Genomic DNA, 12,360 nt, shown 5'->3' with positions numbered 1-12,360 from the left:
CAAAGCGGGGAGCCACTCTCTACCAGGAAACAGAGCAGGTGATTTGGTCCAAGGAGGGAATTTCTGGAGTTTAAGAGGAGACTAGACAAGCACCTAGCTGGGGTCATCAGACCCCAGCACTCTTTCCCGCCTAGGGCAGGGAGGTGGACTCAGTGATCTACTGAGGTCCCTTCTGACCCTGAAAATCTATTTATGACTATCAATTTATGACTGTGATCCTAGCGAGGAATTTGCAGAACTGGGTATGAGGTCCAGGCCCCCTATCAACACCACGCATTTTCTGGGTGCAGAAGTGCTCTGCCATTGCTAACTGGGTGCCTAAATGGTCTGCAAGGCTGGTGGGTAAAAGCATCCTCACCCACTGAGGCTGAAAAGAAGAGGTGGGCATGGGAATGCACTTACTCAAGATGATTCAGCTGAGCAGCAAACCACCCCTTCTGACCTATCCCTCCAGGTCAAGCTGCCTCTTGCTCATTGCATTAGATCAGAGCTGGTTTGCAAGCTCACTTAGCTCTTGGACTCTCTAGAGCTCTACTGACACCACCACCAAATACCACCTGGGTAAAGCCTGGGATGATGTAGGACTGGTTTGAAAGGTCTAGTTACACCTCGCCTAAGGATGGCACAATCGCTCTGTGCTTATGACCTGCTGCCTGGACTTGCTCCAGAGAACAAAGCCAGTTTCATTTTCACAGTGGTTCCAGGATGACACTGGCTCCTGGGAAAAGAGCAGAGCAGTAGGTACTCATGTGCTGAAGGGGCTTGGTGTCTTCTCCTGGTGACAGTATGGGCATGAGTGCTTGGAAGGGTCATGGAGGTGCCTGTCAGCAGACTCGATGGGGCAGTATTCTGCAGGGGATACAGGGTACACAACTCCAGGCCTCATCACAGCATCAAGTCTGCACTGCAGTGTTTCCTGAGTCAAGAGCCTCCACTCCAAGGAGCTCACAAGGTCCCAGACTTGAAGACCAACTCCTGAAACAGTTTCCTTAGCTACCCTCAGGCAAACGACTCCAGACCCACCTCTTCCACCTTACCTTGAACACATCTTCCACGCACCTGCTGAGCTCTGCCTCTTTCACCAACACGGTCCCTGCAGGTAAGTCTTCCACTGCCATCTCTGAAAGCAAACGGAGCAGGAGCATCAACCCTCCACTGCCCCCTGCCCTGTAGCCTCCAGCCAAAGGCGGGCAATGCTCATGCATCTCACTGCAGTTTGGTACTGCAGTCATGGGAAATGCATGAGATCAGGGAGCAGACCAAACAGGCAAAAACTCAGTAGGCCCCAGCACACCAGCACCAGACACCATTGTGGCGGGCCTGAAGGACCACTGACTCATCAGCATTCTGCACCCGCACTTAGAGAAGAGCTGCCTGGAAAGCTATTAGGTTTGTGGCAGGCTGCCAGCATTCCCCGGCTGAGAACCCAGCAAACTGAATGGCAAGGTCTTCTCAGCTGGTGGAAGCCTCACTGCCAGTTTCCAGTGTTCAAGTCGAGCAGCGGAAGACATGGCAAAGCAGGGAGCCACTCTCTACCAGGAAACAGAGCAGGTAACTTGGTCCAGGGAGGGAATTTCTACCTCCACATCTGCTGTGACAAACCAATTCTTCTCCTCCCTCCTGCCCCTGTAGTGATAACCAGCCTCCTACATAGGCACACGGCTGACACCCAGGAAACAGACCCATTCCTCCAGCCTCTGAGAACAGAGCACAGAGATACCCAGGGGATGGGAATGGGAGTCAGGAATAAATCTCCAGTCCAACCACAGCAGCTGTTCTAGTCCCCGCTCTGCCCAACCAAGCACAGCCGAGCTCTGAGCATGTCACAGAAACAAAGACCTCCTGGACTAGCAACTTTTTCTACATGTCCAGTCCATGGCTGCAGTGAGCAGTCAAGGGCCAATCACAGTGAATCCTCAAAGGAAGATGGGTAATATACCCTGCAGCTTGAAGATGACTGGTTCAGGGAATGAAGGATGGAAAGAGAAGCCCGTCAGGCATGGGATTTGGCTTGGTCTGCTGCTGCCCATGGAGCCAACAGCAACAGGCTCTTACCTGCTCTATCGGAGCATCGGAGAAGGGGCTCTAGCATGGGCCGGAGCAGGTACTGCTCTGCCAGCTGAGGGTGCTCCCTCACCATGGTGAGAAGGGTAGTGGTGGCAACTCTCTGGAACTGGCGAGCTGTCAGTTTCTCCCGAATGTGCAGCAAGTCTAGAATCTGGAAGGGAAAGTGCATGTTAGCAAACTGTGCCGGGGCAGCAACACTTAAGACCAAAGCACAGTCAGCATCCACTCAACAGAAGATGGCTGAGGAACCCTACAAGCATGGGTTCGATTGGGTGTCAAGCCTAGGAGGAGACGGGTCTCCTTCCCGATATACCCTGTAGCAGAAGGTGGGAAAGGGGAGTTCTCCTAGGATCAATTAGGGCCCTGGCACCTGCAGCAATTTGAGGGCCATGGACTGGGAGTATGCTGTAGCTCCCCCAAGGGGCATTTCTTAAAGCTCAGGGCTGGCAGCAGCCGAGGGGCTGGTTCTTCAGTCTTAGAAAAAAGATCTAGGCTGATGACTGAAGTAGGCTGGACTACTCGTTTCGATGCAAGGCAGGGAAAGGGCCTCTCTCATATTGGGAACAATGCTGGTCTGATCATGCAGGTGCTTCGAGGAAGAGAGGTTACTACAGGAGGCTGGTCACAGCCCCTTCCCTCCACAGTCCCCCTCCCCATCCTTCTTATCTTCCGGGTTAATTTCCACTTGTTTCATCTCCTCTCCATTGTTATCCCCTTCTGCTTTATGCTAGGTGTAAAAGTCAATGGGACCAACAGCCTTATTGGTGGCACAGTACTGTCTATCACCAATAACTCCATATATATGCCAGCAATTAAAGATCCTAATGAAAAATACCCAAATGTGGGGCTCTGCACTGCAGGGAAATGCAGAGGAGCTGCTGTGGAGTGCACACAGAGGGGGACGTCTCTCCTTACAGACTGCCAGCAATATGCTCCTCCATCTTGGCCGAGCTCGTTCACATTGGATCATACCTACAGCTGAGCTGTGCTACACGCTGTTCCTTGACCATGGGGTGAAGCCACTTCGTACTGCAGTATTAGGAGCAAACAAGTTGACTATCATGGACAGCACTGATGTGCCCTGGTGAGGCAGGGAATGAGGAGCATACCTGAGGGCACACCTGCCGGTAGTAATCCTCCAGGGACAGGGACTGTTGGGGACAAGAAGCCAAGATCCTGGCAATCATGTCGCATTTCCTCCAGTCTGCAGCTGCGGCTTCAGCATTGCTGCCACCTGCGGCCCCAGCTGAAGGAAAAGGAGAGCGAAACAGAGGCCCCAGTTAGACTCAGATGCCAAATAACCATCTGGCTCCGGTGCCAAGAGGAGCGGGCAAGACCAAAAGGCAGACATTTGTTTTTAGTCTCCTCAGTCCAAGCAACTTTCAGGAGACAGACCTACCTCCTGGGGGAAGGGATCACTGCTATCCAACACCAGGAAGGAAACAGCGATCAACCTCTCCACTCAGAGACCCGAGAGTGAAGAACCAGAGAAGGCAGGAATCTCAAGGCTTTTGACAAGAGCCATCCACAGAACATTAAACTGTTTGTAAGGGGCTTTAGGATGCATGTGCTGCCCCGCAACTGGTATGTCTGTCTGGTCTAAGAGAGAAGTGGCCTCCCAGACTGGCCAGGCCAGAGGAGAGCACTTATGGTTTTGAGACCTCCTAGACTAGAGGACTTGCATCATTTATTTCCCCTGAGCCCTGTTCCCACAGATCAGTGCCCTCCACAGAAACAGGAGCAGATAAAACCATCAGGAACGCAGCTCCTTAAAGCAAAGCTACTGGTCACACAAGAGACAACAGGGATTTGTAAGCACGGGGGGCTTTTGTCTTTGCTTCTCATTTTGCTTATTTTTCAGGTGAGAGGATTTTCAGCCACCCTTCCTACTTACTGCCTGCTCCTTCCAGGATGCCTCGAACCACAGCCTGAACCCCGCTGGGTCTCATCAGCCTCTCTGAGAGCAGCTGTCCGCAGAGGCGCCGAAGCCAGGCAGGGGCCTGGGCCAGGGGCCGCTGTGCCTCCTTTCCAGGGGAGTGCAGGCTCTGTCAGGACATGGAAACGGGCAGGTTAGGAAGCCCAGGTACCGCGCCAGAGCTGTGCAAGCACTCCTGGTAGCAAAGCACACTCCCTGCCCTAAAGAACCTTAATTTATCTGTGATAGTAGGAAGAGGAGCTGGAGGATTTTCAATCACTCACTTCACCACCCAGTGGCACAAAGATAATTAGGGTTTAATTAGATGGGATGTGGATCCCAGGAGCCTCCTCTCCACACAGAACTATTTCCTTAATTAAAGTCTCCTGGGGTCATGCAGCAGCTCTGACAGGCTCGTTACCAAGAGACAGAAGGTTCTCAGGATGAATCAAGGTTTTATGCACGCAAGGGCAGTGCAATCCCAGCTCCGGCTAGCGCTGGACATGGCAATTCAGAGGTGACAGCACAGACTACGCTGGCTCTGTGGCCAGGACAGGAAAAGCTGCATCACAGCTTCAGCCTGCAGGCGTGCCATCCCCCCAGCACAGACAGCATCACCTCTACCACCCGCAATACCAACATCACCCGAAATACCAACGTGAGTGAGGCTACCCTCTTTTTCTTTGTATCGTATTAACTCCCTCCTAACAAGGCAGCCCTCCCTTCCACATTACACAGCCAAATGAAATAAAAAGGGTGTTTGTGGAGGAAGGAAGATTCAATAAGAGCAAATCCTTGCAGATTCAAGGCCACTGGCATTGCAGGCTACTCAGCGTGCTGAGAAGAGTCCAGCTGCTTTCTTTAATGAGATCTGACACCTCGCATGCCTCAATAGATGGTTCTTTCATGCTGCTTTTATCCCAGCACTCCAGAGGGACAGGGAGCAGAGTGCTGAGTGACAGCTCTCTTTAATGAGCAGCTGCCTTCCCTCCACGGCAGCAGCTCGGAGCTAACACCCTGGGATGACACTAGCCCATCGAGCTGAAGGATCAGCATAATACTACGGAGTTGGTGCTGCACAGAAGCTCATTCCAACCTCTTAAGGCCTCTAGGAAGCGAAGAACCTTTTACAGATCTCCATCTGTAGCCCAGAGGCAAGCATGGCCAGGCGAGTGCGTCCTTCCATGTTCCCCGCCATTAGGCTAACAAAGGGAACCCCTCAGTGGAAATCTCGACTCTAAAGCTAGCAGCATTGACCGCAAGTCTGAAAATATAGCCCCACTTTTGGAGACAACCTTGTGTTGTGCACAGGGAGCACAATGCCACGCACCGGGGTGCTGAGACCCAGGCTCAGACCCCCGCTCCATGATAGCACCACGCCTCTGTTTACTGAATTCCCTTGGCCCGTTCAAGCTGACAACACTCTGCTCCACCAGCAGCCGTGACCTCATTTGAACAGCACCATGGGAGGAAAAGAAAGGGTAGAGATGAACCTTACAGACTGCCTAACTGAATCAGAGATGCACACGCTTTCACAAGCAACAGCTTACTTCATCATATGCCAGTGAGCAGCTGCCCCCAAAAGCTTATGCATCTTTGATTCTGTTTGTCTAGAAGGTGCATTTCTACCCTGTCTTCTGCCTGACTTCAGACTAACACAGTACCTCTCTTGGCTTATAGGAGGAAAGACAAGTGTCTAGCTGCAATGCCTTTTGTCACTTACTGCCAGGAAACAGTCATTTCCAAGAGGCTGGGAACAAACCAAAAGCAGGTCAAACACACCCCATTTGGCTCTTGAAAACACACCTGTAAAGGGCAGTACATCTCAAGTCACCCCTAGCACGACTACAGACCAGGCAAGGGTGGTTTGGCACAGTGAAATGGAGCTCCAAGACATAAGACCCTTCCCCAGGAGGCCAGTCCTGATGGAAGTGTGAGCAACACCAAACTGCTGCGCCCCTGGCAGGGAGAGCAGCCCACCGAGGACGTGCACACACCCTGGGAGCTCCAGTCTAGGGCAGGCCTGGGCGCCTGCTACGCAGCAAACCAGGCACCGCCAGGCACTTCTACAGACTAGTCAGAGTAGGAGAAGCTGTACTACACACGCAGCTCTGGGCAGGACAGCGCACCAAGGCAGTCGGCTGAGACCTGAGAATTGCTGTATGGTAACCAAGGACCCAAATGCACAAGAAGAGAGACAGTGCAAACTGCAGCTCTCCCAGTGGTAGCAGAGCTGTCTTGCAGCAGGCAGCCCACCCGGCATGTTTATTGCTACTTTACTGCCTCCGAGGTCCCCCATTAGCTTGGTGCTCAGTGCGAGAGTCACTGCTGCCGTGGGCATCACAGCTGACTGCATGCTTGGGTCTTTTACACTCTCAGCCATAACACGGACGTCATTTGTTTTTGCCCTAGTCCGTGACTTAGTGTCCAGGGCACAAAGCAGAGCCAACGACAGGGGGGAGGAATCGGTCACCAGCACACGATTGGGACAGAGCGCCAATTCCCCTACCGAGGCTCCACTCTGCATGACAGAACGCTGCAGCCAGGACAGGTTGCTGCCATCGCTGTGATCCCTCCCTGCCACACAGCTTGAGTAAAATAATACAAGACCTTCCAAACAGGCTGACAGCTTAGGTTCCAACCCCACGGCTCTTCCCGGCAGCTTCCCCGGCTCACTGCGATTCAACCACCCGGCACATCGCAGTCCAGCTTGTCTTGCTGGAACACATATGCGGCAAATAGCCGTCTCAGCCAGACTCCACCTCTAACCGCAACAGAGCCAGCTGCAGCCCAGGTACCTGTCTGGATCCACCCTGAAGAATGAGCAGCTCCCGAACTACAAGGGGTTGGTAGACTTGATCCAAGACGCTCTGCAAGGCCTTTCTGCAGTGGGTTCGCTTCTCTTCTGTAAGGCCCTGGAAAAAACCACAGGTCCCCATGCTGACATATCCATCTAGGTGGGAAAAGCAGCGCAGAGCGTGTGTTGTGCTGGATGCTGGCGCCCCCTCGTGAACCAGCAGCACCGTGCAAGAAGCCTGTTGAGCATCTATCCAGGTGAGCCTCGCTGCCAGGAGCCAGCTTCTCAGCCTCGTTAATTTGCCCTTCCAAACCCCGTCCAGAACAGCTTCCTCATTAAGGCAAATGTAAACAAAAGCTGTTCAGGAGCAACTGTGCTGCAAACTGCTAGGCGCAGGCGCACCCGGGCACAGTCCCTCATCTCTGAGAAAGGACAGCAAAGTGTAAAGAAACTCTGGTGTGGGTAAATGCAGGATACCACCCCCCCGAGATGGTCTCTATCTGCCCACAGCGATGCCTGCGCTCCACTGGGGAAGACAAAATTCCCTCCTCAGCACCAGACACTGAGTGCAGGGGCCATTTGCGGCACTCTGAGCCTCTTACTTTCTAACCCCATGTACGCCGCAGGTACTCCCAGCCTCCACGTGGACAAAACTGTGCCCCTAGACACAGACCCGCTGTAGCTGATCTCACTAACCTACTGCAGCACAGATCAGGCCTCAAAGACAAGTTAACAGAAAGAACAGCTCTAGGGTTCTCCTGACATATTCATAGACCCTGTTCTCCTAGGAAACCTCAACTCGAGCACAGGAGCACACACCTGCGTGCACACAGAGGTACTGACCCATGCGTACAGCAGCCAGGAGCCTTTCACAGCAAATGCTGTCCCCTGCCTGCTGAGCTGTTGCTGAAACACATGAGGCTTTTCATGACTATTTCAGGGTAGGTTCTTCAACGCAATCTGCAAAGAGGATGCAGCTGAAAGGGAACCTACACCAATGCAAGCCCCAGGCTCTGACACAGCCATCGGCCAGAGATGATGGGCAGTCCTGGCTTCTCCAGCTGGATTCATAATACCCAGAAGCTAGTGGAATGGGAAAGGGAAGGATCTGGCAAGTCTTGCTAGCCCTGCATGCCACCCTGGTTAGAGTCCCCATCCTGCATTATCCCTGGGCCCAGCAGGTGGTGGTAGAAGCCTTGCAGATGTGGCCCACATGGATGAAAGGATAGGATCCATCTCTACCACACAGCTGGGACCCTCCGATCTATCACACAGTGGTCCAAGGGCTTCTCCTCTGCCAGAGAGATGGAGGCTGCGTGCAGTTTAGGCAGGAGATTCTAGTTGGGACACGCACCTTGGGCTCCTCCGGTGGCCTCGCTTCCTCGCCTTTCCCTTCGGTCGGGCCGAACCCCAGCTGGCACAGACCTGCGAGGAGGTCCCCGAGATGGTGGGTAAGGAGGAGGCTGCCCAAGGACGGGTGCTGGGCCACCTCCAGCAGCACCGTACAGCTGGCGTAGAGCCGCAGCGTGGCGCTGGGGGCAGCGTCAAGCGACACCGCGTCTCGGACGACAGCGCTGAACTCCGTCCGGTGCTGCAGGGGCACTCCGACGCCCGGCAAGAGGTACGGACAGAGGCCCAGGGTCACCACAAACTGCAGCGCCGACTGCACGGTCCTCTGCTGGGAAATGCTGAGGGTGTCGGGGCTCAGGGCAGGAGCCGTCTCAGCTGTCCGGGGGTTCGGGGGAGCCGGGCGGTAAGCGGCAGCCAGGAGGACCATGCACTCTTTCAGGCACAGCAACAACAACAACACTTGGGAAGCAAAGCTCCAGGTCACGTCGGCAGAACCGCCCAGCCACGTCGCCCGGCTCGCCACGTCAGCCCGCACGCGCCGCAGCTCGCTCCACGCCGCATCCCGCTCAAACTCCTCCTCCGCGGCAGCCAGGTTGCACCTCAACGTTTCCAGCAGAGCCGCGCGTTTCGCTGCCGGGAGGGCGCTCGGATCCGCCGCTGGAAAGAAAAACGAGCCTCGTCTCCTGTACGCGGACTCCGTCCAGCCGCTCCCGGTGCCTCGTGGTCGTGAAGGCAGGAGGGGAACGCCGCGTCTCGTCTAGCGGATCAGCCCCACGCAGCCCGGGCATCACGGCCCGGCACAGCTAGCAGGACAGCTCCTAGCCCTGCCGCCACGGCGGGGCACCCTCACGGCCAGCCTCCCACCGCCTGGCCTGGCCACGCTGGCCCGGGGGGGGGGGGGGGAGGGGGGGCAGGCACCCAGGGGTGGGGGGATGGCCTAAGCCATGCACTGGCAGGGGCATGCACCCAGCCTTGCACCTGGGGGGGAATAGCCTCAGCCATGCGCTGGGGGGGCATGCACCCAGCCTTGCACCTGGGGGGGGGGATGGCCTCAGCCACGCACTGGCAGGGGCATGCACCCAGCCTTGCACCTGGGGGGGGGATGGCCTCAGCCATGCACTGGCAGGGGCATGCACCCAGCCTTGCACCTGGGGGGGGGGATGGCCTCAGCCACGCACTGGCAGGGGCATGCACCCAGCCTTGCACCTGGGGGGGGGATGGCCTCAGCCATGCACTGGCAGGGGCACGCACCCAGCCTTGCACCTGGGGGGGGAATGGCCTCAGCCATGCACCATATATCTGTGGGGGCACGGCCTCAGCCGCCCCCTCCCCTCTCACCGACGCCCGCGGGCCTCCCCAGCAGCAGCTCCAGCGCCTGGGTCACCCGCTCCAGCTTCAAACTCGCGGCCATGACTGCCCGCTGTAGCGCGCCTGCGCGGGGCTGCCTCCCGGCCGCCATCTTGGAGAGGTCGACCGAAGATGGACGCCATCTTGGGAGGGTCAGCCACATACGTATCAGCTTGCCGCCATCTTGGGAGAGTCATCCCTATACTGTATAAGCATAAGCCCGCCGCTATCTTGAGAGGGTCAGCCGCATAGGTATAAATCCGCAGCCATCCTGGGAGAGTCACCCCTATGTACGTATAGGCCCGCCGCCATCTTGGGACGGTCAGCCGCATAGGTATCAGCCTGCCGCCATCTTGGGAGAGTCATCCCTATACTGTATAGGCATAGGCTCGCCGCCATCTTGGGAGGGTCGGGCCAGGGGTGCAGTGGGCCTGGGCCCTCCCCAGTGTTCACCCTCATGCTGCGGTCATGGAGGGTGCACGTATCCCTGTCACCGTCGCTCAGCTAGGACAAGCAGGCCGGCCGCTCTCAGCCTCTCTGAGGACGTAGGCTGCAGCAGGGATTCTCAGCCGGGCGCCGCTTGGTGCTGTGCTGCGCCAGCCCGGTTCACCCGATAACCCCAGAGCTTGCAGACGGGCTCCCCGAGGGATAAAAGCACCTTGCCCTGCTGTGGGCCAGACGCCCTTCAGTGGAAGAATTGCTCCAGAGAAGAAGCGACGGCAGAGCGGGCGTTTCCCGGGCAGTCCAGCTCTCCGGCTGGCGTGAATCCCTCTGCATTTAACACAGCTGGAATTGTACACAGTCGTGTCCAGCGGTGCAATGGCACCAACTCTTCCCTGCCTCTCCGTACAGCTTCAGGTCACGCTTCCCATGCATGGCTCCAAGTCGTCCTGTCATCACCTAGGACTCGCGGGCCACGATACCCCACGGGCACGCTCCCGGCTCAGAGCAGAAATCGGTGTTAGCAGTCGCTACCAGCGAATGCGGTTAGCCCATTGCTGCCATTCGAGGCTATCGGCCGGATCCCAACCCAACCTGGCTACGCCTCCAATCTTTCTCCTCCGGGTAATTCACCACGAGCAGTTTCCGCAGGGCCGAGGGGCCGGCGGTGCAGCGTTTCAACACTTGGTGGCACCAAAGCAGAGTCAGTAAGGGCTCAAAAAGTACCGCACCTGGGCCGCTGGATGTCCAGGTGCAATGCAAATCATGGGACACCGTATCCGTTCCCGACATTTCCTGGCTCAAGGGACATCTCCGGTGTGCTGGCGGGTGGGGCATCAGGAGCCCCACGTCGATCAGTCTGATAACAGGGACGTAGGTTGTAGCTGTTCGCTCTAAGGACATAGGCACACAAGGTTCGTTGGGTAAATCTGTTATCTTCTGGGAAAAATTCTTCTTTGCAAACTTTCATGTACAAATAGCCTTCGTCAGGCTGAGGAAGTGTCTGATAACAGGCAATATCATGCCTTTTCTTGCAGTCGGTTCCGTTCGGTTCAACTCTTAACTTATTATTAGACAAACAGGACACACGTTTGTCCATGACACAGCTGATAAATCAGTACCCAGAATATCAGGCCAGATCCCTTTATATCCCTGGTGTAGCTGCACACTTACAGCAGTGTAAACAATATGTTATTAGTTCCCATTGACTGAAGGCCGGTTTTGAAAGCAGTCTCAGAGCTCCTACAAACACCAGGTGTCTCTGCTGGTAACAATCAGCGTTATTCTTTCTGCCAGCAAAGACTTTCTTCTAGTAAAACCCAGGAATGGTTGCAGAACCAGTCAGTCGCAGGTACAATAGACAAGAGCAAGTCCCTGCTAGTCGTGGCATTTTGGAGAAAGGAGAGGTGCATCATGCTAGATGCTCCAGCTCCCTGTGTATCCAGATGTGGATATCACTAAGGAAATGATTGTTTCTATCCAGTTACTCGGATGCCTGGCACAGGGGACAGAGACTGCCTCTCCTTTGGTGTCCTTTAGCACCCGGTGTGATCAGAAACCCAAGCACAGAGCTTGGGAGAAGACCGAGGCACAGGTGGCTTGTATCCAGAGATCTTCCCACCAGTAAGAGGATCCAGAATCACCCAACACTGGGAGGGATCATCACAGAGGACGAAGGAGCTGCTTTCTGCTATCAGAGGATGAGCAAAGAGCTCTCCCATGGGCCCCTGCAGGCGCAGGTGAGCACACCTTCCTCGGCGTTTTGGAGGTGGTGCCCCCGGAGATGCTGACCCGTAGTCATTCACAGCCCAGGAACTTCTAGGAGCTGGGCATCCACCTCCTGGCCCTGGACCACTTCCTACTGGATACGACATCTCTCCCCCAGCCTAGGCCATTGTCTGACATTGCATGGAGCCGTTCCACCTCTGATGTAACTGGAGTAAGCAGTTCCCTCCAGCTTCCAGCAGAAGGGATGGGGTTCACAGCCTCACGCGCATTTGGGAGCAGCTATATCACGTGGAGTCTCAGCACCTCTCCTAGAAGCGTTCCCTCCCGGTTCCAGGTGCAGCTCAAGGGCTGCTGTCCAGCTTCCCCCAAGCACAAACAAGTACACAGGAGTCACTTGCCTCGTGCAGTCAGCTCCAGCATTCGGGTTCAGAAAAAAAATGTCCTGCAAACTCCAATTTCCAGCAGTGCCGCACGGCATGGTAGACATGCTTCTGACGGTGGGCAGCTCCATACCTTCTATAGGCTGCCAGATGCAGAGTTACAGAGGCAACAGGATGGTTCAATTAAAGTAATTGTTCTGGTGGGTTTTCCCACCAGTAATTGTTCTCCCAGACTGAAGTGCTGGGAGAAGCCTCATCTCCCCTAGGAGGGTTTGCGGGTATCCCCATACTGAGGAAGTGAATTGGGTTCACAAAAGCTCGCACTCCCCATATAT

At 55.5% G+C, this 12,360-nt stretch overlaps 1 protein-coding gene across 1 annotated transcript in view; it reads right to left on the bottom strand.

Annotated features, from left to right (window-relative positions):
• Positions 1–9,607, bottom strand: part of TANGO6 (transport and golgi organization 6 homolog) — a 56,870-nt gene extending 47,263 nt beyond the window's left edge. Inside the window, exons 1-7 of the mRNA XM_019484405.2 lie at positions 9,468–9,607; positions 8,134–8,786; positions 6,781–6,897; positions 3,962–4,112; positions 3,177–3,313; positions 2,056–2,218; positions 1,038–1,120 (exon numbers count right to left, since the gene is read on the bottom strand). Coding sequence (XP_019339950.1) covers positions 1,038–1,120; positions 2,056–2,218; positions 3,177–3,313; positions 3,962–4,112; positions 6,781–6,897; positions 8,134–8,786; positions 9,468–9,588 — 1,425 coding nt within the window. The 5' untranslated portion in view covers positions 9,589–9,607. The remainder of the gene's footprint in view (positions 1–1,037; positions 1,121–2,055; positions 2,219–3,176; positions 3,314–3,961; positions 4,113–6,780; positions 6,898–8,133; positions 8,787–9,467) is intronic.
• Between the last annotated feature and the right edge of the window lie 2,753 nt (positions 9,608–12,360).

The sequence above is a fragment of the Alligator mississippiensis genome, chromosome 10 (genome assembly GCF_030867095.1).
Source record: "Alligator mississippiensis isolate rAllMis1 chromosome 10, rAllMis1, whole genome shotgun sequence".
NCBI lineage: Eukaryota > Metazoa > Chordata > Crocodylia > Alligatoridae > Alligator > Alligator mississippiensis.
The sequence above is the reverse complement of the archived record's forward strand: the minus strand, read 5'-3'. Positions and strand labels throughout refer to the sequence as shown.